This window comes from Pristiophorus japonicus, chromosome 12 (assembly GCF_044704955.1).
Source record: "Pristiophorus japonicus isolate sPriJap1 chromosome 12, sPriJap1.hap1, whole genome shotgun sequence".
NCBI classification, from domain to species: Eukaryota; Metazoa; Chordata; class Chondrichthyes; family Pristiophoridae; genus Pristiophorus; species Pristiophorus japonicus.
In genome coordinates this window covers 53,660,915-53,684,481 of record NC_091988.1, presented here as the reverse complement: position 1 = coordinate 53,684,481, position 23,567 = coordinate 53,660,915, and the positions used below count along the sequence as shown (strand labels likewise).

Sequence of the window (23,567 nt, the reverse complement as noted above, 5' to 3'; positions counted from 1 at the left end):
AAATCCTGGAACTCCCTCCCTATCAGCACTGTGGGAGTACCTTCACCACAAGGACTGCAGTGTTTCAAGAAGGCGGTTCATCACCACCTTCTCAAGGGCAATTGGGGATGGGCAATAAATGCTGGCTCGCCAGCGACACCCACATCCCTGAACACACATTTTAACTTGGACTGAAGGGAGGAGGCGAGGGAGAGCGAGACTTTGATTAAATACTCTTTTCTTTTATTGGAAGGCTCATAGTTGTAAATACTTAGTAATTTCTAATTAGATGGTGTGCTTTGTGCTCACCTAAAGGAAGACCACACCCATTTAGTGACTCATTTGTTAGTACAACCACATTGCTGCACCTAGCCTAATTATAGCTTGCAACTTTACATTGTTTCATCTATTGCAGATGTCAGTTCGTCCCCATTCTTTTGGATTAGTGTACTCAAATGAATTTATAAGCTGGTTCTATATAACTTACTAAGATTTCCTGGTAGGATAATCATTCAGGAGGCAGTTAGATACTGTGATGGGAGGCCACAGGGTCCTATATCAGGTTATGCTAGATAAGTTCAATGGCCTAACCCATTTTGCCTATCAATATGTGTTCTTTGCTTGTCTGCCGATATCACTGCAATAGTAAGGCCTGAAAGGACTCATATTTGAAGTTGTTCTGCTTGTATATCGCTGTGTTTGTATCTGTGAAATTTAAAAAGATGCACTGCGTCTGTTTTGCCTGTCCATCATTGTGCCTGTAACAATATTGAATAACAGGCATTGAAGGGATATTTATTTGGATAACTTGTGAGCAGTTATTTTTCACCATTTACCCTTTGTATCCTGAAGATGGTGACTCGTGCTGGATTAGTTTAGATGGTTTTCTAGACCAATATGTCGAGGAACTAACTAGGGGGGGGGCCATCTTAGACTGAGGATTAATTAGCAATCTCGTTGTGCGAGGCCCCTTGGGGAAGAGTGACCATAATATGGTGGAATTCTACATTAGGATGGAGAATGAAACAGTTAATTCAGAGACCATGGTCCAGAACTTAAAGAGTAACTTTGAAGGTATGAGGCGTGAATTGGCTAGGATAGATTGGCGAATGATACTGAAGGGGTTGACAGTGGATGGGCAATGGCAGACATTTAGAGACCGCATGGATGAAATACAACAATTGTACATCCCTGTCTGGTGTAAAAATAAAAAAGGGAAGGTGGCTCAATCGTGGCTATCAAGGGAAATCAGGGACAGTATTAAAGCCAAGGAAGTGGCATACAAATTGGCCAAAAATAGCAGTGAACCCGGGGACTGGGAGAAATTTAGAACTCAGCAGAGGTCAAAGGGTTTGATTAGGGCAGGGAAAATAGAGTACGAGAGGAAGCTTGCAGGGAACATTAAAACAGACTGCAAAAGCTTCTATAGATATGTAAAGAGAAAAAGGTTAGTAAAGACAAACGTAGGTCCTCTGCAGTCAGAATCAGGGGAAGTCATAACGGGGAACAAAGAAATGGCAGACCAATTGAACAAGTACTTTGGTTCGGTATTCACTAAGGAGGATACAAACAACCTTCCGATATAAAAGGGGTCAGAGGGTCTAGTAAGAAGGAGGAACTGAGGGAAATCTTTATTAGTCGGGAAATTGTGTTGGGGAAATTGATGGGATTGAAGGCCGATAAATCCCCAGGGCCTGATGGTCTGCATCCCAGAGTACTTAAGGAGGTGGCCTTGGAAATAGCGGATGCATTGACGGTCATTTTCTAACATTCCATAGACTTCGGATCAGTTCCTATGGAGTGGAGGGTAGCCAATGTAACCCCACTTTTTAAAAAAGGAGGGAGAGGGAAAACAGGGAATTATAGACCGGTCAGCCTGATATCAGTAGTGGGTAAAATGATGGAATCAATTATTAAGAATGTCATCGCAGCGCATTTGGAAAGAGGTGACATGATAGGTCCAAGTCAGCATGGATTTGTGAAAGGGAAAACATGCTTGACAAACCTTCTGGAATTTTTTGAGGATGTTTCCAGTAGAGTGGACAAGGGAGAACCAGTTGATGTGGTGTATTTGGTCTTTCAGAAGGCTTTCGACAAGGTCCCACACAAAAGATTAATGTGCAAAGTTAAAGCACATGGGATTGGGGGTAGTGTGCTGACGTGGATTGAGAACTGGTTGGCAGACAGGAAGCAAAGAGTAGGAGTAAATGGGTACTTTTCAGAATGGCAGGCAGTGACTAGTGGGGTACCGCAAGGTTCTGTGCTGGGGCCCCAGCTGTTTACATTGTACATTAATGATTTACACAAGGGAATTAAATGTAGTATCTCCAAATTTGCGGATGGCACTAAGTTGGATGGCAGTGTGAGCTGCGAGGAGGATGCTATGAGGCTGCAGAGTAACTTGGATAGGTTAGGTGAGTGGGAAAATGCATGGCAGATGAAGTATAATGTGGATAAATGTGAGGTTATCCACTTTGGTGGTAAAAACAGAGAGACAGACTATTATCTGAATGGTGACAGATTAGGAAAAGGGGAGGTGCAACGAGACCTGGGTGTCATGGTACATCAGTCATTGAAGGTTGGCATGCAGGTACAGCAGGCGGTTAAGAAAGCAAATGGCATGTTGGCCTTCATAGCGAGGGGATTTGAGTACAGGGGCAGGGAGGTGTTGCTACAGTTGTACAGGGCCTTGGTGAGGCCACACCTGGAGTATTGTGTACAGTTTTGGTCTCCTAACTTGAGGAAGGACATTCTTGCTATTGAGGGAATGCAGCGAAGGTTCACCAGACTGATTCCCGGGATGGCGGGACTGACATATCAAGAAAGACTGGATCAACTGGCTTGTATTCACTGGAGTTCAGAAGAATGAGAGGGGATCTCATAGAAACGTTTAAATTTCTGACGGGTTTAGACAGGTTAAATGCAGGAAGAATGTTCCCAATGTTGGGGAAGTCCAGAACCAGGGGTCACAGTCTGAGGATAAGGGGTAGGCCATTTAGGACTGAGATGAGGAGAAACTTCTTCACCCAGAGAGCGGTGAACCTGTGGAATTCTCTACCACAGAAAGTTGTTGAGGCCAATTCACTAAATATATTCAAAAAGGAGTTAGATGTAGTCCTTACTACGAGGGGGATCAAGGGGTATGGCGAGAAAGCAGGAATGGGGTACTGAAGTTGCATGTTCAGCCATGAACTCATTGAATGGCGGTGCAGGCTCGAAGGGCCGAATGGCCCACTCCTGCACCTATTTTCTATGTTTCTACAGTGTGATTGATTTGGCCTTAATTCTGTGTAAAGGAACGTTGTCGGAAAAGTTGCAGTTGTGGGTTAATGCCGTTACAGCTCAGATAGTGATCTGATGGTATCTAAGATAGACCCGGTTTTGTTCTGGCACGCAGTAAGATGGTGTAGGGGTGTGATTTACATGCAAAAGGAAGTGAGAGTGTAGCACGCTCGTAGCAGAGATCGCGTGAAAGCGAGTGGAACAAAACAAGAAAGCAACCAGAAAGGAACTTTAGAAAAGGAGAATCCAGAGATACTGTGCGATTGGATAGCTGTTGTGCATTGGTATTTTGTCCTTTCTTGAATCAGTGAAAATATGAGGATATTTTCAGGATGGCTCTGCTGCACAGGAGGGCAGGAAAAAGAGTGGGAGAACTATATTGATAGGGGATTCGATTGTAAGGGGAATAGATAGGCATTTCTGTGGCCGCAACCAAGACTCTAGGATGGTATGTTGCCTTCCTGGTGGTCAAAGATGTCTCTGAGCGGGTCAGGACATTCTGAAAAGGGAGGATGAACAGTCAGTTGCCGTGGTGCATATAGGGACCAACGATTATAGGTAAAAAAACGGGATGAAGTCCTACGAGATGAATTTAGGGAGCTAGGAGCTAAATTAAAAAGTAGGACCTCTAAAGTAGTAATCTCAGGATTGCTACCAGTGCCACGTGCTATTCAGAGTAGGAATCGCAGGATAGCTCAGATGAATATGTGGCTTGAGAAGTGGTGCAGCAGGGAGGGATTCAAATTCCTGGGACATTGGAACCGGTTCTGGGGGAGGTGGGACCAGTACAAATCGGACGGTCTGCACCTGGGCAGGACCAGAACCATGTCCAAGGGGGAGTGTTTGCTAGTGCTGTTGGGGAGGACTTAAACTAATATGGCAGGGGGATGGGAACCTATGCAGGGAGACAGAGGGAAGTAGAATGGGGACAGAAGCAAAAGACAGAAAGAAGAAAAGATAAAGTGGAGGGCAGAGAAACCCAAGGCAAAAAACAAAAAGGGCCACATTACAGCAAAATTCTAAAGGGTCAAAGTGTGTCAAAAAGACAAGCCTTGAAGGCTCTGCGCCTCAATGTGAGGAGTATTCGGAATAAGGTGGACGAATTAACTGCGCAGATAGCAGTTAACGGATATGATGTAATTGGCATCATGGAGACATGGCTCCAGGGTGACCAAGCCTGGGAACTCAACATACAGGGGCATTCAATATTTAGGAAGGATAGACAGAGAGGAAAAAGGAGGCGGGGTGGTGTTACTGGTTAAAGAGGAAATTAATGCAATAGTAAGGAGGGACATTGGCCTGGATGATGTGGAATCGGTTTGGGTGGAGCTGCGGAATACCAAAGGGCAGAAAACGCAAGTGGGAGTTGTGTACAGACTACCAAACAGTAGTCGTGAGGTTGGGGACAGCATCAAACAAGAAATAAGGGATGTGTGCAATAAAGGTACAGCAGTTATCATGGGCGATTTTAATCTACATATTGATTGGGCTAACCAAACTGGTAGCAATGCGGTGGTGGAGGATTTCCTGGAGTTTATTAGGGATGGTTTTCTAGACCAATATGTCGAGGAACCAACTAGAGAGCTGGCCATCCTAGACTGGGTGATGTGTAATGAGAAGGGATTAATTAGCAATCTTGTTGTGCGAGGCCCCTTGGGGAAGAGTGACCATAATATGGTAGAATTCTTTATTAAGGTGGAGAGTGACACAGTTAATTCGGAAACTAGGGTCCTGAACTTAAGGAAAGGTAACTTCGACAGTATGCGGCGTCACTTGGCTAGAATAGACTGGCAAAGGATACATAAAGGGTTGACGGTGGATAAGCAATGGTAAACATTTAAAGATCACATGGATGAACTTCAGCAATTGTACATCCCTGTCTGGAGTAAAAATAAAACGGGGAAGGTGGTTCAACCAAGGCTAACAAGGGAAATTAAGGATAGTGTTCAAGCCAAGGAAGAGGCATATAAATTGGCTAGAAAAAGCAACAAACCTGAGGACTGGGAGAAATTTAGAATTCAACAGAGGAGGACTAAGGGTTTAATTAAGAGGGGGAAAATAGAGTCCGAGAAGAAGCTTGCTGGGAACATAAAAACTGACTGCAAAAGCTTCTATAAATATGTGAAGAGAAAACGATTAGTGAAGACAAACGTAGGTCCCTTGCAGTGAGATTCAGGTGAATTTATAATGGGGAACAAAGAAATGGCAGATCAATTGAACAAATACTTCAGTTCTGTCTTCACGAAGGAAGGCACAAATAACCTTCCGGATGTACTAGTGGACAGTAGGTCTAGTGAGAAGGAGGAACTGAAGGATATCCTTATTAGGCGGGAAATTGTGTTAGGGAAATTGATGGGATTGAAGGCCGATAAATTGCTGGGGCCTGATAGTCTGCATCCCAGAGTACTTAAGGAAGTGGCCCTAGAAATAGTGGAAGCATTGGTGATCATTTTCCAACAGTCTATCGACTCTAGATCGGTTCCTATGGACTGGAGGGTAGCTAATGTAACACTACTTTTTAAAAAAGGAGGGAGAGAGAAAACAGGTAATTATAGACCGGTTAGCCTGACATCAGTAGTGGGGAAAATGTTGGAATTAATCATTAAGGATGAAATAGCAGCACGTTTGGAAAGCAGTGACAGGATCGGTCCAAGTCAGCATGGATTTGTGAAAGGGAAATCATGCTTGACGAATCTTCTGGAATTTTTTGAAGATGTAACTAGCAGAGTGGACAAGGGCGAACCAGTGGATGTGGTGTATTTGGACTTTCAAAAGGCTTTTGACAAGGTCCCGCACAAGAGATTGGTGTGCAAAATCAAAGTGCATGGTATTAGGGGTAATGTACTGATGTGGATGGAGAACTGGTTGGTAGAAAGTAAGCAGAGAGTCGGGATAAACAGGTCCTTTTCAGAATGGCAGGTAGTGACTAGTGGAGTGCCGCAGGGCTCAGTGCTGGGACCCCAGCTCTTTACAATATACATTAACGATTTAGATGAAGGAATTGAGTGTAATATCTCCAAGTTTGCAGATGACACTAAACTGGGTGGCGGTGTGAGCTGTGAGGAGGACGCTAAGAGGCTGCAGGGTGACTTGGACAGGTAAGGTGAGTGGGCAAATGCATGGCAATTGCAGTATAATGTGGATAAATGTGAGGTTATTCATTTTGGGGGCAAAAACACGAAGGCAGAATATTATCTGAATGGCGGAAGACTAGGAAAAGGGGAGATGCAACGAGACCTGGGTGTCATGGTTCATCAGTCATTGAAAGTTGGCATGCAGGTACAGCAGGCGGTGAAGAAGGCAAAATGGTATGTTGGCCTTCATAGCTAGGGGATTTGAGTATAGGAGCAGGGAGGTCTTACTGCAGTTGTGCAGGGCCTTGGTGAGGCCTCACCTGGAATATTGTGTTCAGTTTTGGTCTCCTAATCTGAGGAAGGACGTTCTTGCTATTGAGGGAGTGCAGCGAAGGTTCACCAGACTGATTCCAGGGATGGCTGGACTGACATATGAGGAGAGACTGGATCAACTAGGCCTTTATTCACTGGAGTTTAGAAGGATGAGAGGGGATCTCATAGAAATGTATAAGATTCTGATCGGACTGGACAGGTTAGATGCGGGAAGAATGTTACCGATGTTGGTGAAGTCCAGAACCAGGGGACGTAGTCGTAGGATAAGGGGTAGGCCATTTAGGACTGAGATGAGGAGAAACTTCTTCATACATAGAGTTGTTAACCTGTAGAATTCCCTGCCGCAGAGAATTGTTGATGCCAATTCATTGGATATATTCAAGAGGGAGTTAGATATGGCCCTTATGGCTAGGGGGATCAAGGAGTATGGAGAGAAAGCAGGAAAGTGGTATTGAGGGAATGATCAGCCATGATCTTATTGAATGGCGGTGCGGGCTCGAAGGGCCGAATGGCCTTTGCCTGCACCTGTTTTCTATGTTTCTATTAGCATATGTATGTGTACATAAGGCCGTGTGGGTCAGCAAGACCATATTGAGCTGCAAGTGAGAACTGGTACTCATTAAAGTCAGCATTGTGATTATATGTGTCATACCTTCTTGTGTTTAATAGCTGTATTTTTAACCTCAAAAAGGAATGGAGAACATTTCAAAGAAAATGTAAATTGACCGGGAGGGCTCAAACCTTGCGGTTTAAAGTTTTGGCCATGGTTGCCCATGCATGGATTGATGACAGCTGAATAGTCTGGTGGGCAGAATGCCTGCCTTTGACTAATAAGGCGACTCGTGCCATGATCGACGCTGCAGATGTGGCTTATAGTTTGAATGGCAAAGAAACAGCAATTCACAGCAGGGTAAATAGAGAACCCAAAACATGTACAAGAGAAAAGAATAGCTAAATTGAGAGAGTGTGAAACTAACTGTGAAAATGAAAAATGTGAGTAACACACATCCAAACTGTCGGGCGTTGGTACCCACCTATTCTCCGCTGGCCAGTCTTTGTTATCGACATGAAGCTTGATCTCCGACAAGGTTAAAAAGTCTGGAGTTTGGTGTGTATTATTGAGCATGAAAGTCTTGCAGATATGTAGCTAATTTTCTTGTTTTTTTCTCAAAAAAGCACTTTGATTGGGAGGGGGAATGGAAGAGCAAGCTTTTGTCCTCGATTCTGGTGTACTGTATTAGTAAAAAGGCTGCATTTATTTTTTTTAAATATGTTTATATTTGTTCTCGGGATGTTCTTGAGTTGACGCCAGGATCAGATCAGCCATGATTTATTGAATGGCGGAGCAGGCTCGAGGGGCCAAATGGCCTACTCCTGCTCCTATTTCTTATGTTCTTATGTTCTCGGATGTGAATGACAATGGCAAGGCCATGTTTTATTGCCCATCTGTCGTTGCCGTGACCTAGTGGCGGTGGGCCTTCTTGAACCGCTGTAGTCCTTGAACTGACGGTGCCCCCATGATGGTGTTACTGAGAAAGAGCTGACCTATTGCCTGATAATTGAGATGGTATTAAGCAGCATGTTTTTTGGGCCCACATCCAGTGTTCTAGGTGAAAGGTTTGATCAAAGAAAGTGCAAATGAAGAGGAAAAAAATACAAGGAAAAGTGGTGTGGCAAACTTAGCATGATTGATAAATGCTTGCTTTGATTATGAACTAGAATGTAGCCCAGCTTTACCACACACTCCTCCGACACCATTTCTGACAATTTACCCAGAGCTTCCTCCATCAGTATTCCAGTGAAAAGGACACAATGATAAAAGCTGCATTTCTCCACCCAATTTTCATGAATTTTATGGAGCAACAAGAGCAGTAGGATTTCAGGACAGTTACACTATCTTCCGTTTAGTTCAGCGTAACCGGCAAGTACACTTACATCTGCAATAAAATATCCCCCCCCCAGGCACCCCCTCGAAATTGAGGAAGACTTGCTTCCACTCTTAGCATGAGTTCTTTGGTGACTGAACAGTCCAATATGGGAATTACAGTCTCTGTCACAGGTGGGACAGACAGTCGTTGAAGGAAAGAGTCGGTGGGACTGGTTTGCCATATGCTCCTTTCACTGCCTGCGCTTGCTTTCTGCATGCTCTCGGCGACGAGACTCAAGGTGCTCAGCGCCCTCCCGGATGCTCTTCCTCCACTTAGGGCGGTCTTTGGCCAGGGACTCCCAGTTGTTGGTGGGGATGTTGTATTTTATCAAGGAGACTTTGAGGGTGTCCTTGAAACGTTTCCTCTGCCCACCTGGGGCTCGCTTGCCGTGTAGGAGTTCCAAATAGAGCGCTTGCTTTGGGAGTCTTGTGTCAGACATGTGAACAATGTGGCCCACCCAGCAGAGCTGGTTGAGTGTGGTCAGTGCAAAGGTCCTCCAACCCGCCACACAGCACTGCCCCCCAGTCATCAAGATCCACGGCGTCGCCCTGGATAACGTGGAACACTTTCCATACCTTGGGAGCCTAGTATCAGCAAGGGCAGACATCGACGACGACGTTCAACACCGCCTCCAGTGCGCCAGCGCAACCTTCGACCGCGTGAGGAAGAGAGTTTTCGAACACCAGGCCCTCAAATCTGGCACCAAGCTCATGGTCTATAGGGCTGTAGTGAAACCCGCCCTCCTTATATGGCTCAGAGACGTGGACCATATACAGCAGACACCTAAAATCGCTGGAGAAATACCATCAATGATGTCTCCGCAAGATCCTGCAAATCCCCTGGGAGGACACGCACCATCGTTAGTGTCCTCGATCAGGCCAACATCACGGAATAAACATTAGATCACAGATTATATAGGTGAGAAAACTGTTTAAAATGTCATTTTTTCAAACAGCTTTCTCTAAAAATATGTTTCTGAAAAAGTGATAAAGTGGTGTAAAATACAGGACATTAGTATGGGACCCAATCGTCATGTAAAATTGTGGGTTGTAATGTGGATCTCTTGTTACACTGAATTTTCTGTGGTAACCTTTTTTCATAGAATCATTCAGCACAGAAGGAGGCCATTCGGCGCATCATGCCAGTGCCAGCGCTTTGACAGAGCTGTCTAATTAGCTGTTCATGTTATTTAAATATCTTTAGAAGAGCTGGATTTCAGGTTGGACAGGTTTCACTGTGTGTTTCAAAATTTTATTTTCTCCCAACACAGTGCATAATGCACCATTCACCGGTTGAAGGGTCAGGCCAGTGCTGGGAATCTGCCCCATGCTGCTCTTTAATTGGCATTGGAGGAGTGTGAGACTCATGAATGTGATTTTCATTCTCTCCCATGGAAATGCCTCCCGCCCCCACTCCCCACAAACAGAACTGAGATCACTTGATGAGATATTTTGGTGGTGGAGGGAAGTAGTTCCTATCTATAAAAGGAAAGGGAGAATGGGAGATCCCAAACTGCAGCAGCAAAAGCATGACCGCCATCACTGGGTGACCCGAGTCTCAGAATGGGGTGCAGTATAGTGAGGGATGGGGACGAACAGTTGCTGTCCAGAAGTTCTTTTCTCTTAACATCCTCTCTGAGATGAGGAGAAACTTCTTGACTCAGAGGGTGGTGAATCTTTGGAATTCTCTACCCCAGAGAGCTGTGGAGGCTCAGTCTTTTGAGTATATTCAAGCCAGAGGTCGATCGATTTTTGGATATTAAGGGAATCAAAAGATATGGGGATAGTGCAGGAAATGGAGTTGAGGTAGAAGATCAGCCATGATCTCATTGAATGGCAGAGCAGGCTCGAGGGGCAGAATGGCCTACTCCTGCTCTTAATTCTTATGTTCTTTACCTACTGTCAGATTCTTGTCTTCTCTTAGGCTGGTGAACCCACCTATCTCCATGACTACAGTTAATAGTGCTCTAAGATGGAGACTTTCATTAGCAATGCACAACCTGATCTCTCTCATCTATTTATTTTGTTCTTCAGATAATCTAGTCAAGTCTAGGATATTAACTGAGAACTTGCTGATTTTGTGTTGTAGCTGTTGTGCCATCTGCTTATGCTAATGATGCTTTTATGTTCCATTCCCTGGATGTGTTTGAGCACTGTCATTGTTAATAGAAATAAACACCATTACATCCCATTTCTTATTTTTAGGCTCAGTAAGATCACAGGTCGACTATCTATTCAGCGTAAGAGCCAGTTCATGCAGCGACTTCACAGCTACTGGACATTAAAGCGACAGTCAAGAAATGGTGTCCCGCTCCTTCGACGGTTACAGTCCCACCTGCAGTCTCAGCGAAATGCAGAACAGGTACGCTTGGGCTATCTGTACATGGTTTCAGTAGGTAACAAATCTAAGCTTGTAATGATAGCTCGCACTGCCAGTTAGACATTAAAGCAGCAAGTCTTTAATGTTTTGGATGTTTTGACTCTCTAGCATCTAGAGCTAATATCTTTGTGTTTGTCCATAATCATTGTCACATTAGCAAACAGAAAAGTAGGAGGCAGAAAAAAACTCACTCATTCTAGTCAGTTCGTCCATCGTTTCGGTCCCCTTTTAGAACAAACACAGTATACTGTCACCTCCCTCTCAACCCCGATCAATCTTCCTTCAAGAAACGATGCCAAGGTTTAACATCCCCTTCCCCCAGCTAAAATCAGTTTAAATCAATTTGCTTGAGTGCTCCCTTTATCTGTTCTTATGCTTGCAGCAGAGCAGGTCTCCAGTCGTCTTGGGTAATCCTTACCACTGGACCAAGACCTAGCTCTGTTAAGCCCGTGTGGTGGCTGGTGTGCAACGACCACTGCACGTTTAAAAAAAATCCACGCACAGGAATCTTCCACCCTTCAAGATTTAGTTCAGGACCTGGGATATTAGGTTCTTCATTGAAACACCTGTGAACTTTTTGACATGGAAGCAAGTCATCCTCGATTCGAGGGACTGCCTATGACGATGACTCTTGTGCTTGCACAGGAAGTGAGAAAATACTTTAATACTGTTTTCCTTTTAACTTTAGAGAGAGTCCGAGGAGAAAAATTGCGCGCTGAAAGAGCAGCTGAAATCGTGGCAGCGACTGCGACATGACTTGGAAAGAGCACGGCTGCTGGTGGAGCTCATTCGTAAACGAGAAAAGCTAAAGCGAGAGGAGGTTAGGCAGCTCTTGAAATGTCATTTTGAAAGCGGACTGCTGTTGGGCTTGGTTGTAAACTTTAAATTGTGTTCTGCATATATAGTTTCAGTTTAGATTTAAGTTCAGATGTACATTCATAGGTTAAACATTCAGGTTCAGGATGAAGAGACAGTGAGCAGTTGCCCTCATGTTCTTCACTTCAGGTTAATGCTACTGCTACCTTGGGACGTCGGGTGGTCGTGAAAGGCGCTATAAAAACGCAAGTCTTTCTGTCTGAGAACTTTCTGAGAACTGAGAGGATTTACTTATCAGGAAAGGCTGAACAGGCTGGGGCTCTTTTCTTTAGAAAAGAGAAGCTGAGAGGTGACCTAATAGAGGTCTTTACAATTCTGAAGGAGATTGACAAGTCAGATGTAGAGATGTTTCTATTTATGGGGGAGCCCAGTACTTGGGGCCATATACATAAGATAGTCACCAGTAAATCCAATGGAATTTGTCACTGCAAGGAGTATTTGAGGCAACAATCATAGATGCATTTAAGGGGAAGCTTAAGCCTCATCACTCTTGACGTGGAAGCAAGTCATCCTCGATTCGAGGGACTGCCTATGACGATGACTCTTGTGCTTGCACAGGAAGTGAGAAAATACTTTAATACTGTTTTCCTTTTAACTTTAGAGAGAGTCCGAGGAGAAAGGAATAGAAGGATATGTTGATAGGATTAGATGAAGAGGGGTGTGGAGGAGGCTCGTGTGGAGCATAAATGCTGGCAGAGACCAGTTGGGCCGAGTAGCCTGTTTCTGTGCTGTAGACTCAATGTAATTCTATCAGAGTAACTGGCTCAATTCGCGGGTGGGGAAATCCCTCTTTCAATCTGGTATTATTGCTTCATTATTTATGATATAAGAACATAAAAAATAGGAGCAGGAGTAGACCATTTGGCCCCTCGAGCCTGCTCCGCCATTCAATAAGATCGTGGCTGATCTGATCATGGACTTAGCTCCACTTCCTTGCCTGCTCCCCATAGTCCTTCACTCCCTTACCGCTCGCTCAAAAATCTGTCTATCTCCGCCTTAAATATATTCAATGACCCAGCCTCCATAGCTCTCTGGGGCAGAAAATTCCATAGATTTACAACCCTCTGAGAAGAAATTTCTCCTCATCTCAGTTTTAAATGGGCGGACCCTTATTCTGAGACTATGTCCCCTAGTTTTAGTTTCCCCTATGAGTGGAAATATCCTCTCTGCATCCACCTTGTCGAGCCCCCTCATTATCTTATGTTTCAATAAGATCACCTCTCATTCTTCTGAACTCCAATGACAGTTAACATTTTCTAGCCATTTCTCTTTAATGACATCAATTCATCAGTGAAGACCTTCACTATGCTGAAGCTGAAACTGTAACTGCCATCTTGAGAATTTCATGTAGCATTGTTTCAATGTTATATCCAAGAGCAGTGCCATCTAATGTGGATGGTCAATATTGTGAATCAAGATTACCCGTAATATTGTTGCTTTGCCAGTAGCGGCCCTTGGGTAAGGCCCAGGTGGAAGGATTGGAGCGGGCTGCGGGGGGCGATTGGGACTCCTGTGAAGTCGGAGGATGCCTCCTGGCTCTACAGATGGGTTTTTGTAACAAAAATGTTTTTAATCACTTACCTGGAATCGGCAGCCACGGGAGCTGCTGAGAATCCTGAGTGGGTAAGCCTATGCCTGCGCCGCCCATTGCCAACATATTTCTCAATTAGGTCCTTCAACAGGCATTAGGCCCCTAATTTACATAGTATGGGGCCTAACGGCTGTTTTAAGCGTCCATGAATTTAACAATGGGACCAACTCCTATGTAGATTGGGTGCAGGCATCCCACTGTCAAATTGGAATGCTCTGCATCTGTTTTACGCCCTGAAATGGGTGCAATGCATGCCCATTTCTACCCCCTGATGTTCCATATACACAATTTAATTTGCTGTGTGGTTGTTACTATATCTGTCAAGGGCATTAATGTGTTTGCAATTTATTCGAGTTGCCTTTAGATATTGATGCAAATAGAATTTTGTTTAAAAACGTGAGGGGGGTTGAATGGCAGCAGAGGTGCAGAATCATTGCCGTATTTTGCTGCGAGGCCCTTTAGCAAGGCACTATTCCTGAAAATCTAGGGACGATTCAATGGACTATATTATTTCAAGAGTAGTTGAGCATGCAAGTAAACACTAGAAGAATTCTGTTTTAGTTTATGGTGGAGAATACTGTGAATTGACAAATATATGATTGCACAATGAGCATTAATTCTGCATTCTGTGCTGGAATTGACGAAAAATTTTGCAGTGGCACATTAGAAAACTAAATCAGACCGGATGCAAAAGACTGCCATGCATTTATATAGTGCCTCATGTCCTAGAAATAGGTCAAAAGTGCTCACACAATGAATTACTTTTTGAAGTACAGTAGCTTATGCAGGTAGATGAGGCAATATTTTGCACACAGCTCGATCCCACAAGCAGCAATGAAAGAAATGATCAGTTAATTCTGTTTTTGATAATGTTGGTTGAGAGGGAAATGTTGGCCAGAGCACCGGATGGAGACCATTGCTGTTTGAATAGTGCCATGGAATCTTTAACATCAACCAAGGAGGTGGACGAAGCCTCGGTTTAATGTCTCATCTGAATGATAGCACCTACAACAATGCAGCACTCCTTGAGCACCGTACTCATCCTTAATTATGAGGTCCGGTCCTGAAGTGCAACCTGTGGCTCAGATGTAAAATTTGTTAACTATGCTATGAAGGGCACCGAGTGCTTGAACAGATAATGGGGCCGTATTTCGTACAAACCACTCATCAGCTTTATTCATTGCAAGTTCTATGTCTAATTAATATCTTTCTGGTTTGGTTATAACCCAGCTTAAGATACAGCAGTTTGCGATGGAGTTGCAGCTGGCACCCTTCCTTATCCTTCTCCGTAAGACGCTTGAACAGCTCCAGGAAAAAGACACAGGAAACATCTTTGGCGAACCTGTGCCACTAAAAGAGGTACGCTATTTTTGTTTGTGGACTTCTGATAATTGGCGATAGGGGTTTAAATGAACGCCTAGCTTCAGAATGCTAATAAATGACACATTATTTTAACTCCTTTTGCCTTGCACCATCATCCCTTTTGTCATTTAATCTCTCCTATCTTCCACCCTATCAGACCTTCCCTTCTGTCCTTTCCTTCCCCCCCCCCCCCCACACTTTTCTCTGCCTCTGCACTTGCTTAAAACCTGTTGCATCTCTAACTTTTTCCAATTCTGACGAAAGGTCATCGAGCTGAAACGTTGCCTCTATTTCTTTCTCCACAGATGCTGCCTGACCTGCTGAGTATTTCCAGCATTTTCTGTATTTATTTTAGATTTCCAGCACCCGCAGTATTTTGACCTTAATTCTAGTGTTCATTTCCATTTTAAATTGTGCTCAGGTTCCGGATTATTTGGATCACATTAAAAAACCTATGGATTTTCAGACCATGAAGAAACAGCTTGAAGGCCATCATTATCGGACGTTTGACCAGTTTGAAGAGGATTTTAACTTGATTGTGAGCAACTGCTTACAGTACAATGCCAAGGACACAATATTTTACCGGGCAGCGATCAGGCTACGAGACCAAGGAGGTGCGGTGCTGAAATATGCTCGCAAGCAGGCGGACAAAATGAGCTTTGATTACGAGACAGGAATGCATGTACCTGAACCGGTGCCACCAGAAGACACTGGACAGCTCTTCTGGGAAGAAGGTGAGTGCAATTTGGGCGTTTGGTAACGTATATTAATTATAAATATCACTCGCTATTGGTGGGGAAGGGTCAGCATATCATATCCCTTGAGTTTTGAAATTACATGCTTACCAGATTTGGTAGCTCATTGCCTTTAGGTTTATTTTGGAGCTCAGCTTGAGTTCTCAAACCAATTTCTTCAGTCTTTTGGCTATAGATTATGAAGACAGTAATTATCTTCGAAGCAGAAAGAAGGCAAGATTTTGATAGTTGCAGCTGTTAGAACTAATTTCAGCTATTCTTTTGTCATCCTTTCCCCCTCCCAATTTTCTTCCTTTCTGTCCTGAAGGTGCTAATTCATGTTCCACGGTAAGTCGTTGCCTAAGTGATCATTCTTCTTGCGCGAGCCTTGATAGTGAGTGTCAGAGGCTTTTCAGTTGTGGAGAGTATCAATACGGAGACTGCTCCTCACCCGACATTGACATGCACGCACTTTTCAGCAAAGGTGGGCCTGTTAATGATCAGCAGCAGAAAACCTTGCCTGATTTTTTTTTCATGCCCCGCCTCCCCTCCACCCTAGCACAGGGGTGTCGAGACCAATCGGAGACCTTCTACCATCATCCCAGCTGGGGTCATACCTTGGGGGTCAAACCCAGGGTCTGAAATCAGCTCATTCAGCACACAGCAGGGACCAAATCTGGAGCCTTCCTGGCCTGCATTCAATCTAATGAATCTCTTGTTAAAATTCAGGATTCAGTGTTGTAAAAAGTACACCTTTATAATCGGCATGGCTTAGCTTGTGGCATCATTAAGTAGAACAATGAAAACAAAGTAACAATATATTTAGCTGAAGGTGTACATTTTTACAAAACTTTACAAGGCTGAATCTTGAATTTTAATGAGATCTTTTCGATTTCATAATTTTAAGAGATATGTTAATACAAGGGTTGCTGCCCCCCCCCCCCCATATTTAATTGACGAAAAGACTTTGAAATGACTCTGTTGGTAAGGACAAAATGTAACGGCCCTACAAATGGAAAATTCGGTTCAGTTCCCAGCCTGGATGCCAGTCGAGGTGTGGTAATTAGCATCCGTATTCTAGCCTAGGAAGGGGAAAATCAGGCAGGGAACGGGCACATGTGTGGGTTAGGCAAGAACAGGGTCAGGCTCGGCTGTGATGCTCCCAAAGCTGAACAGTCTGCTAACCCTTATTGATTAGCCTCACATTTGAAGAACAACCACTTTGGGGTAGCAGAGGACACCAGGAACCTGTGGAACTGTACCTCAGCAGTGTTCAATGCCTTCTGAAGAGGAAACTCAGCAAAAGAAAAATAGCCCATTAAAACAAAAAAAAATGACACTGAGCTCTTGGGTTTCATGACACTGGCCGGCCTGCCTCTTTAAAGAAGAAAGGTCATTGGTGTGTCACCTGTTATAATCTTCACTGGGCTTATCTGTAACTTCTGTTATCCAGAACACCAAAAATGTTCATGGTCTTTATATCGTAAACAAAACTTGAGCTGTTAATATTGCGTGTATTGTTATATCTAATTGCCATTGTAGGTATTTACGCAGCATACAAACACAAAACATGTCAACAATATTAAGTGGCAAAGACCTCATACTGTTGCTTTATCAATCTATCTGCGCAGCTCAGGCCCAAAAATCATGTTAAAATGATTGTAATCTGTCTTTACAGTAATATCGATCAATAGAAACCTACTGATTATGAACACTTTCTGTTTCTACCGTTTGCTTTTGCTTGCCTACTTTCTATCTGTTTCTTTCTTGTTCTCTCGCTCACAAACAACTTCTCTGTTTGTCTTGGTTTTTCTCTGGTCCCCTGTGTCTTGTCAGAAGTGGATCGACTGCTGGTCCCCGAAAACAGATCACACATGCCACTGGAGGAACAGCTGAAGGTACTTCTGGACAAACTGGACACGATGGGCTCCACGAAACAGAGCAACGGACGATCACGTCGAGCTAAGCTCCTGCGAAAGGAGATTGCCATGATCCGACGGAAACTTGGTCAGCACAGAGAGCCAAATGCAGGATCAGACCGGCATGGTGCACCAGGTCGAGGATCTACGGCTGGACTTAACCCGTCTGGTAAAGATGGACAGACAGATAGTGCCGCTGAGGAAAGCAGCAGCCACGAGACTGGGAAAGGTATGGATGAAACCAAGTCCTTAATAATCCAATTTCTTAACCAGAGCCTGCAGAGAAATAAAAAAATAAGACCTGGCTGAGTAGCTACTAAAATAGTTCAGGCTTTAAAATAAAGAAATAAAATGATACATGAATAGATGGCAACTGTAATGTATTTGCTTCATGGGTTCTTTGCTTAAGCATTCATAGCAACACATTGCTATTAAGAACTAGTTGGTTTATTAGCAAATGTTTAACAATCACACTACACATTACCAGTTCAACCACCTGCCTCACCCGAATCCAACTGGCTGGGGTTTTATTGAGTCATGTGAACATCACATGACTGGCTAAGCCACTCAACTCAACAACGCCACAAACCTGTGAGCATACTCATAGGAATATACATTACAGCTGCAATATTCCCTTTAAACTACAGAGCCGCGCAGCGCTCCAGGGAATCCGCGCAGTCGGCTTTTCAATCCAAAAACGTGCATGTGCAGTATTTTGAATGGCCCGCATAGCCCCAAGTAAAAATTATAAGGACCATTGGATGGCAAGGTCATTCTTTGTTTCAGATTGGTATTGAGATCACTTAAGGAGGTTGGAATCCAATTAGATTATGGGAAGGTCAGTCTGCTTCAGTGATTGGAAGTCTTCTAAATTCAGTCAGTACTTGTCTCTCAGCACGTGATGTTAGAAATTGAACATAAGAACATAAGAAATAGGAACAGGAGTAGGCCATTTGGTCCCTCGAGCCTGCTCTGCCATTCAATATGATCATGGCTGATCTGATCTTGGCCTTAACTCCACTTCCCCACCCACTCCCCATAACCAAATTGCTTACTCTTACCTCTCTACCTTTCCTTTCTGGTACTGCTGAACCAAATGCTTGCTTCAGTTTAAAGCTTTGTATGAAGGTATGCAGTTTTAATATAGGCTTATTAATAGGGAAGTGTATTCTACAGAATTTTCATACAGTCCTAAATGTTACAAAGGGAAAATATCAACACATTTATTGGCGTCTCTCAGTTGCAGATTATTAGTGTTTTCGGGTTTAAAACTCCTGGATAAACAGCCATGGAGTAGATATTTATAATAATGGGAAAAGGGAAAATACCCTTTTTTGGCACCAGTCTTATTTTAAAGGAAAAAAAATTGTAATCAAATGGCAATAGTATATTGCCTATGTTGTGCCTTTTACTTTGGTCTTTACAGAGAGCGAAGTGGCAATCCAGTGAGTGGTAACAAAGCAAACGAGACATGCTACCAAGTAATCTAGGGATTGGCAGAGCAGCTGTGACGCAATGAAATGCACAGATTGTGTTGATGGATAGTTGATCCCTTTAAGATTTTGTTGCTCTTAACAGGCATTTCTGCCATCAACATAAAACTGATGTAAAAAGAGAATCTCCCTACCTCTGTAACCACCCCCCACCTCCCTGAGATGTCTGCACTTCTCTAATTCTGGCCTCTTGAGCGTCCCTGATTTTAATCGCTCAACCATTGGTGGCGGTGCCTTCGGATGCCCAGGCCCTCAGCTATGGAATTCCCTCCCTAAACCTCTCTTCCTCTCTACCTCTCTTTCCTCCTTTAAGACAATCCTTAAAAACCTACCTGTTTGACCAAACTTTTGGTCATCTGCCCTAATTACTCCTTATACGGCTCGGTGTCAAATTATGTTTTCTAACACTTTTGTGAAGTGTCTTGGGACATTTTACTACATGAAAGGCGCTATATAAATACAAGTTGTTGTAGGTTAGCTCAGTAATACCATAACTTAAAAAAAAATCCTGGTGCTATTGTGTGGATTTGAATCTACTCAATGGTAATTTAAATTTGGAAGCTTTGAGAAAGTCATTATGTTCTCATTTTAAGTTGATTGTGTGTTCTGAGTGCTGCAAAGGACATTCTTCACTCAAAAGATCATAAAGCTTTTACCACGTTGCCTTCATCGTAAAATCTTCCCCCTGCAGGACTTGGCACTACCTCGTCGTCAGCCTCGGCAGCAGAAGTTGGTCGACGGACAAAGTTCCTTTTCACGGCGAAATCCAAAAACAAATGCGTAGGATTGCCCAAACGGCCAGGGCGGCCCCCAAAGAATCGTGACGTTCAGGTCCCGCCGAACCAGGGAGGTAGCCCTCAGAATCCAACGGCACCACAAACCCTTACAAGAACCAGCCAGCCGAGGAAACGAGGCCGCAGCCCGAGCACGAGCTCCGACAGCGACAGTGACAAATCAGCCAGTGGTGATGCACACATAGGTAAAAAGGGTGCTTTTTCGTGACAAAAGAAATTTGCCTGACCAGTTTACCAACACTAAACATTTAAAATTCTGACAGTGAAGCTCTGATTAAAATTCTATTGTTCTAGTGGTTTAAAATGCTAAAGGACTAGGTGGAGCAGTCCGTGAGCATGTAGGGCTAGGTTAACTGCCATTCATAGTCAGTGGGCGGAAAGTCTATCTCAGTGTCTTTCAACTCTAGGTTCTGGATTTGAATCTAGCCAGGATTGATGGAATGCATGTCTCTTTTCTCTGTGAGCAATGCGGTTCCCATATAAAGTGCATTTTTAGCAATCTCAGCCTAGTTGCTAGTGAAGTTGAGTTCACAGTGCAAAGCTGACTGTAATTTAGTATAAATTGGTACTAAAACACGGGTTTAAATTTTCGTATTCACCGCCTGGAAGGTAATCTAGCCGTGCGGATTGTCTGCCCTTAATAGTATCTATAAAGAGTAGGCAATCTGCTCCACCAGATTACCTCCCAAACAGTGAAGAACATAAGAAATAGGAAAAGGAGTAAGCCATACGGCCCCTCGAGCCTGCACCGCCATTCCATAAGATCATGGCTGATCTGATCAGGGACTCAGCTCCACTTCCCCCCCGCTCCCCATAGCCCCTTATCCTCTTATCATTTAAGAAACTGTCTATTTCTGTCTTAAATTTATTCAATGTCCCAGCTTCCACAGCTCTCTGAGGTAGCGACTTCCACAGATTTACAACCATCTGAGAGAAGAAATTTCTCCTCATCTCAGTTTTAAATGGGCGGCCCCTTATTCTAAGATCATGCCCTCTAGTTCTAGTCTCCCCCATCAGTGGAAACATCCTCTCTGCATCCACCTTGTCAAGCCCCTTCATTCAATCTAGTGAACCTTCTCTGAACTGCCTCCAGAGCAAATATATCCTTTCGTAAATATGGAAACCAAAACTACACGCAGTATTCCAGATGTGGCCTCACCAATATCTTATATAGCTGTAGTAAGACTTCCCTGCTTTTATACTCCATCTCCTTTGCAATAAAGGCCAAGATACCATTGGCCTTCCTGATCACTTGCTGTACCTACATACTATCATTTTATGTTTCATGCACAAGTACCCCCAGGTCCCGCAGTACTGCGGCACTTTGCAATCTTTCTCCATTTAAATAATAACTTGCTCTTCGATTTTTTTTCTGCCAAAGTGCATGACCTCACACTTTCCAACATTATACTCCATCTGCCAAATTTTTGCCCACTCACTTAGCCTGTCTATGTCCTTTTGCAGATTTTTTGCGTCCTCCTCACACATTGCTTTTCCTCTCATCTTTGTATCGTCAGCTAACTTGGCTATGTTACACTCAGTCCCTTCTTCCAAGTCGTTAATATAGATCCCTGCGGCACCCCACTAGTTACTGGTTGCCAACCAGAGAATGAACCATTTATCCCGACTGTTAGTTAGCCACTCCTCTATCCATGCTAATATATTACCCCCAACCCCGTGAACTTTTATCTTGTGCAGTAACCTTTTCTGTGGCACCTTGTCAAATGCCTTCTGGAAGTCCAAATACACCACATCCACTGGTTCCCCTGTATCCACCCTGTTCGTTACATCCTCAAAGAACTCCAGCAAATTTGTCAAACATGACTTCCCCTTCATGACAACCCAAGGCAAAGAACAAAAAGGGCCACTGTACAGCAAAATTCTAAAAGGACAAAGGGTGTTAATAAAACAAGCCTGAAGGCTTTGTGTCTTAATGCAAGGAGTATCCGCAATAAGGTGGATGAATTAATTGTGCAAATAGATGTTAACAAATATGATGTGATTGGGATTACGGAGACGTGGCTCCAGGATGATCAGGGCTGGGAACTCAACATTCAGGGGTATTTAACATTCAGGAAGGATAGAATAAAAGAAAAAGGAGGTGGGGTAGCATTGCTGGTTAAAGAGGAGATTAATGCAATAGTTAGGAAAGACATTAGCTTGGATGATGTGGAATCTATATGGGTAGATCTGCAGAACACCAAAGGGCAAAAAACGTTAGTAGGAGTTGTGTACAGACCTCCAAACAGTAATAGGGATGTTGGGGAGGGCATCAAACAGGAAATTAGGGGTGCATGCAATAAAGGTGTAGCAGTTATAATGGGTGACTTTGATATGCACATAGATTGGGCTAGCCAAACTGGAAGCAATACGGTGGAGGAGGATTTCCTGGAGTGTATAAGGGATGGTTTTCTCGACCAATATGTTGAGGAACCAACTAGGGGGGAGGCCATCTGACTGGGTGTTGTGTAATGAGAGAGGATTAATTAGCAATCTCATTGTGCGAGGCCCCTTGGGGAAGAGTGACCATAATATGGTGGAATTCTGCATTAGGATGGAGAATGAAACAGTAAATTCAGAGACCATGTCCAGAACTTAAAGAAGGGTAACTTTGAAGGTATGAGGCGTGAATTGGCTAGGATAGATTGGCGAATGATACTTAGGGGGTTGACTGTGGATGGGCAATGGCAGACATTTAGAGACCGCATGGATGAATTACAACAATTGTACATTCCTGTCTGGCGTAAAAATAAAAAAGGGAAGGTGGCTCAACCGTGGCTATCTAGGGAAATCAGGGATAGTATTAAAGCCAAGGAAGTGGCATACAAATTGGCCAGAAATAGCAGCGAACCTGGGGACTGGGAGAAATTTAGAACTCAGCAGAGGAGGACAAAGGGTTTGATTAGGGCAGGGAAAATGGAGTACGAGAAGAAGCTTGCAGGGAACATTAAGGCGGATTGCAAAGGTTTCTATAGGTATGTAAAGAGAAAAAGGTTAGTAAAGACAAACGTAGGTCCCCTGCAGTCAGAATCAGGGGAAGTCATAACGGGGAACAAAGAAATGGCAGACCAATTGAACAAGTACTTTGGTTCGGTATTCACTAAGGAGGATACAAACAACCGTCCGGATATAAAAGGGGTCAGAGGATCTAGTAAGGAGGGGGAACTGAGGGAAATCTTTATTAGTCAGGAAATTGTGTTGGGGAAATTGATGGGATTGAAGGCCGATAAATCCCCAGGGCCTGATGGATTGCATCCCAGAGTACTTAAGGAGGTGGCCTTGGAAATAGCGGATGCATTGACAGTCATTTTCCAACATTCCATTGACTCTGGATCAGTTCCTATGGAGTGGAGGGTAGCCAATGTAACCCCACTTTTTAAACAAGGAGGGAGAGAGAAAACAGGGAATTATAGACCGGTCAGCCTGACCTCAGTAGTGGGTAAAATGATGGAATCAATTATTAAGGATGTCATAGCAGTGCATCTGGAAAATGGTGACATGATAGGTCCAAGTCAGCATGGATTTGTGAAAGGGAAATCATGCTTGACAAATCTTCTGGAATTTTTTGAGGATGTTTCCAGTAAAGTGGACAAAGGAGAACCAGTTGATGTGGTATATTTGGACTTTCAGAAGGCTTTCGACAAGGTCCCACACAAGAGATTAATGTGCAAAGTTAAAGCACATGGGATTGGGGGTAGTGTGCTGACGTGGATTGAGAACTGGTTGTCAGACAGGAAGCAAAGAGTAGGAGTAAATGGGTACTTTTCAGAATGGCAGGCAGTGACTAGTGGGGTGCCGCAAGGTTCTATGCTGGGGCCCCAGC

General features: G+C 43.8%; 1 protein-coding gene across 4 annotated transcripts in view; it reads left to right on the top strand.

The window, feature by feature from the left end:
• Positions 1-23,567, top strand: part of LOC139277263 (peregrin-like) — a 57,865-nt gene that overhangs the window by 11,923 nt on the left and 22,375 nt on the right. For 3 of the 4 annotated variants that reach the window (XR_011596065.1, XM_070895490.1, XM_070895488.1), the window contains 6 exons: positions 10,801-10,957; positions 11,664-11,795; positions 14,673-14,801; positions 15,226-15,538; positions 17,375-17,686; positions 19,642-19,929. Coding sequence is in view for 3 of the 4 variants with exons in the window: in XM_070895490.1 (XP_070751591.1) it covers positions 10,801-10,957; positions 11,664-11,795; positions 14,673-14,801; positions 15,226-15,538; positions 17,375-17,686; positions 19,642-19,929 (1,331 nt within the window). In the remaining variant the exon portion in view is untranslated. The remainder of the gene's footprint in view (positions 1-10,800; positions 10,958-11,663; positions 11,796-14,672; positions 14,802-15,225; positions 15,539-17,374; positions 17,687-19,641; positions 19,930-23,567) is intronic. The other variant, XM_070895489.1, reaches the window with a different exon arrangement.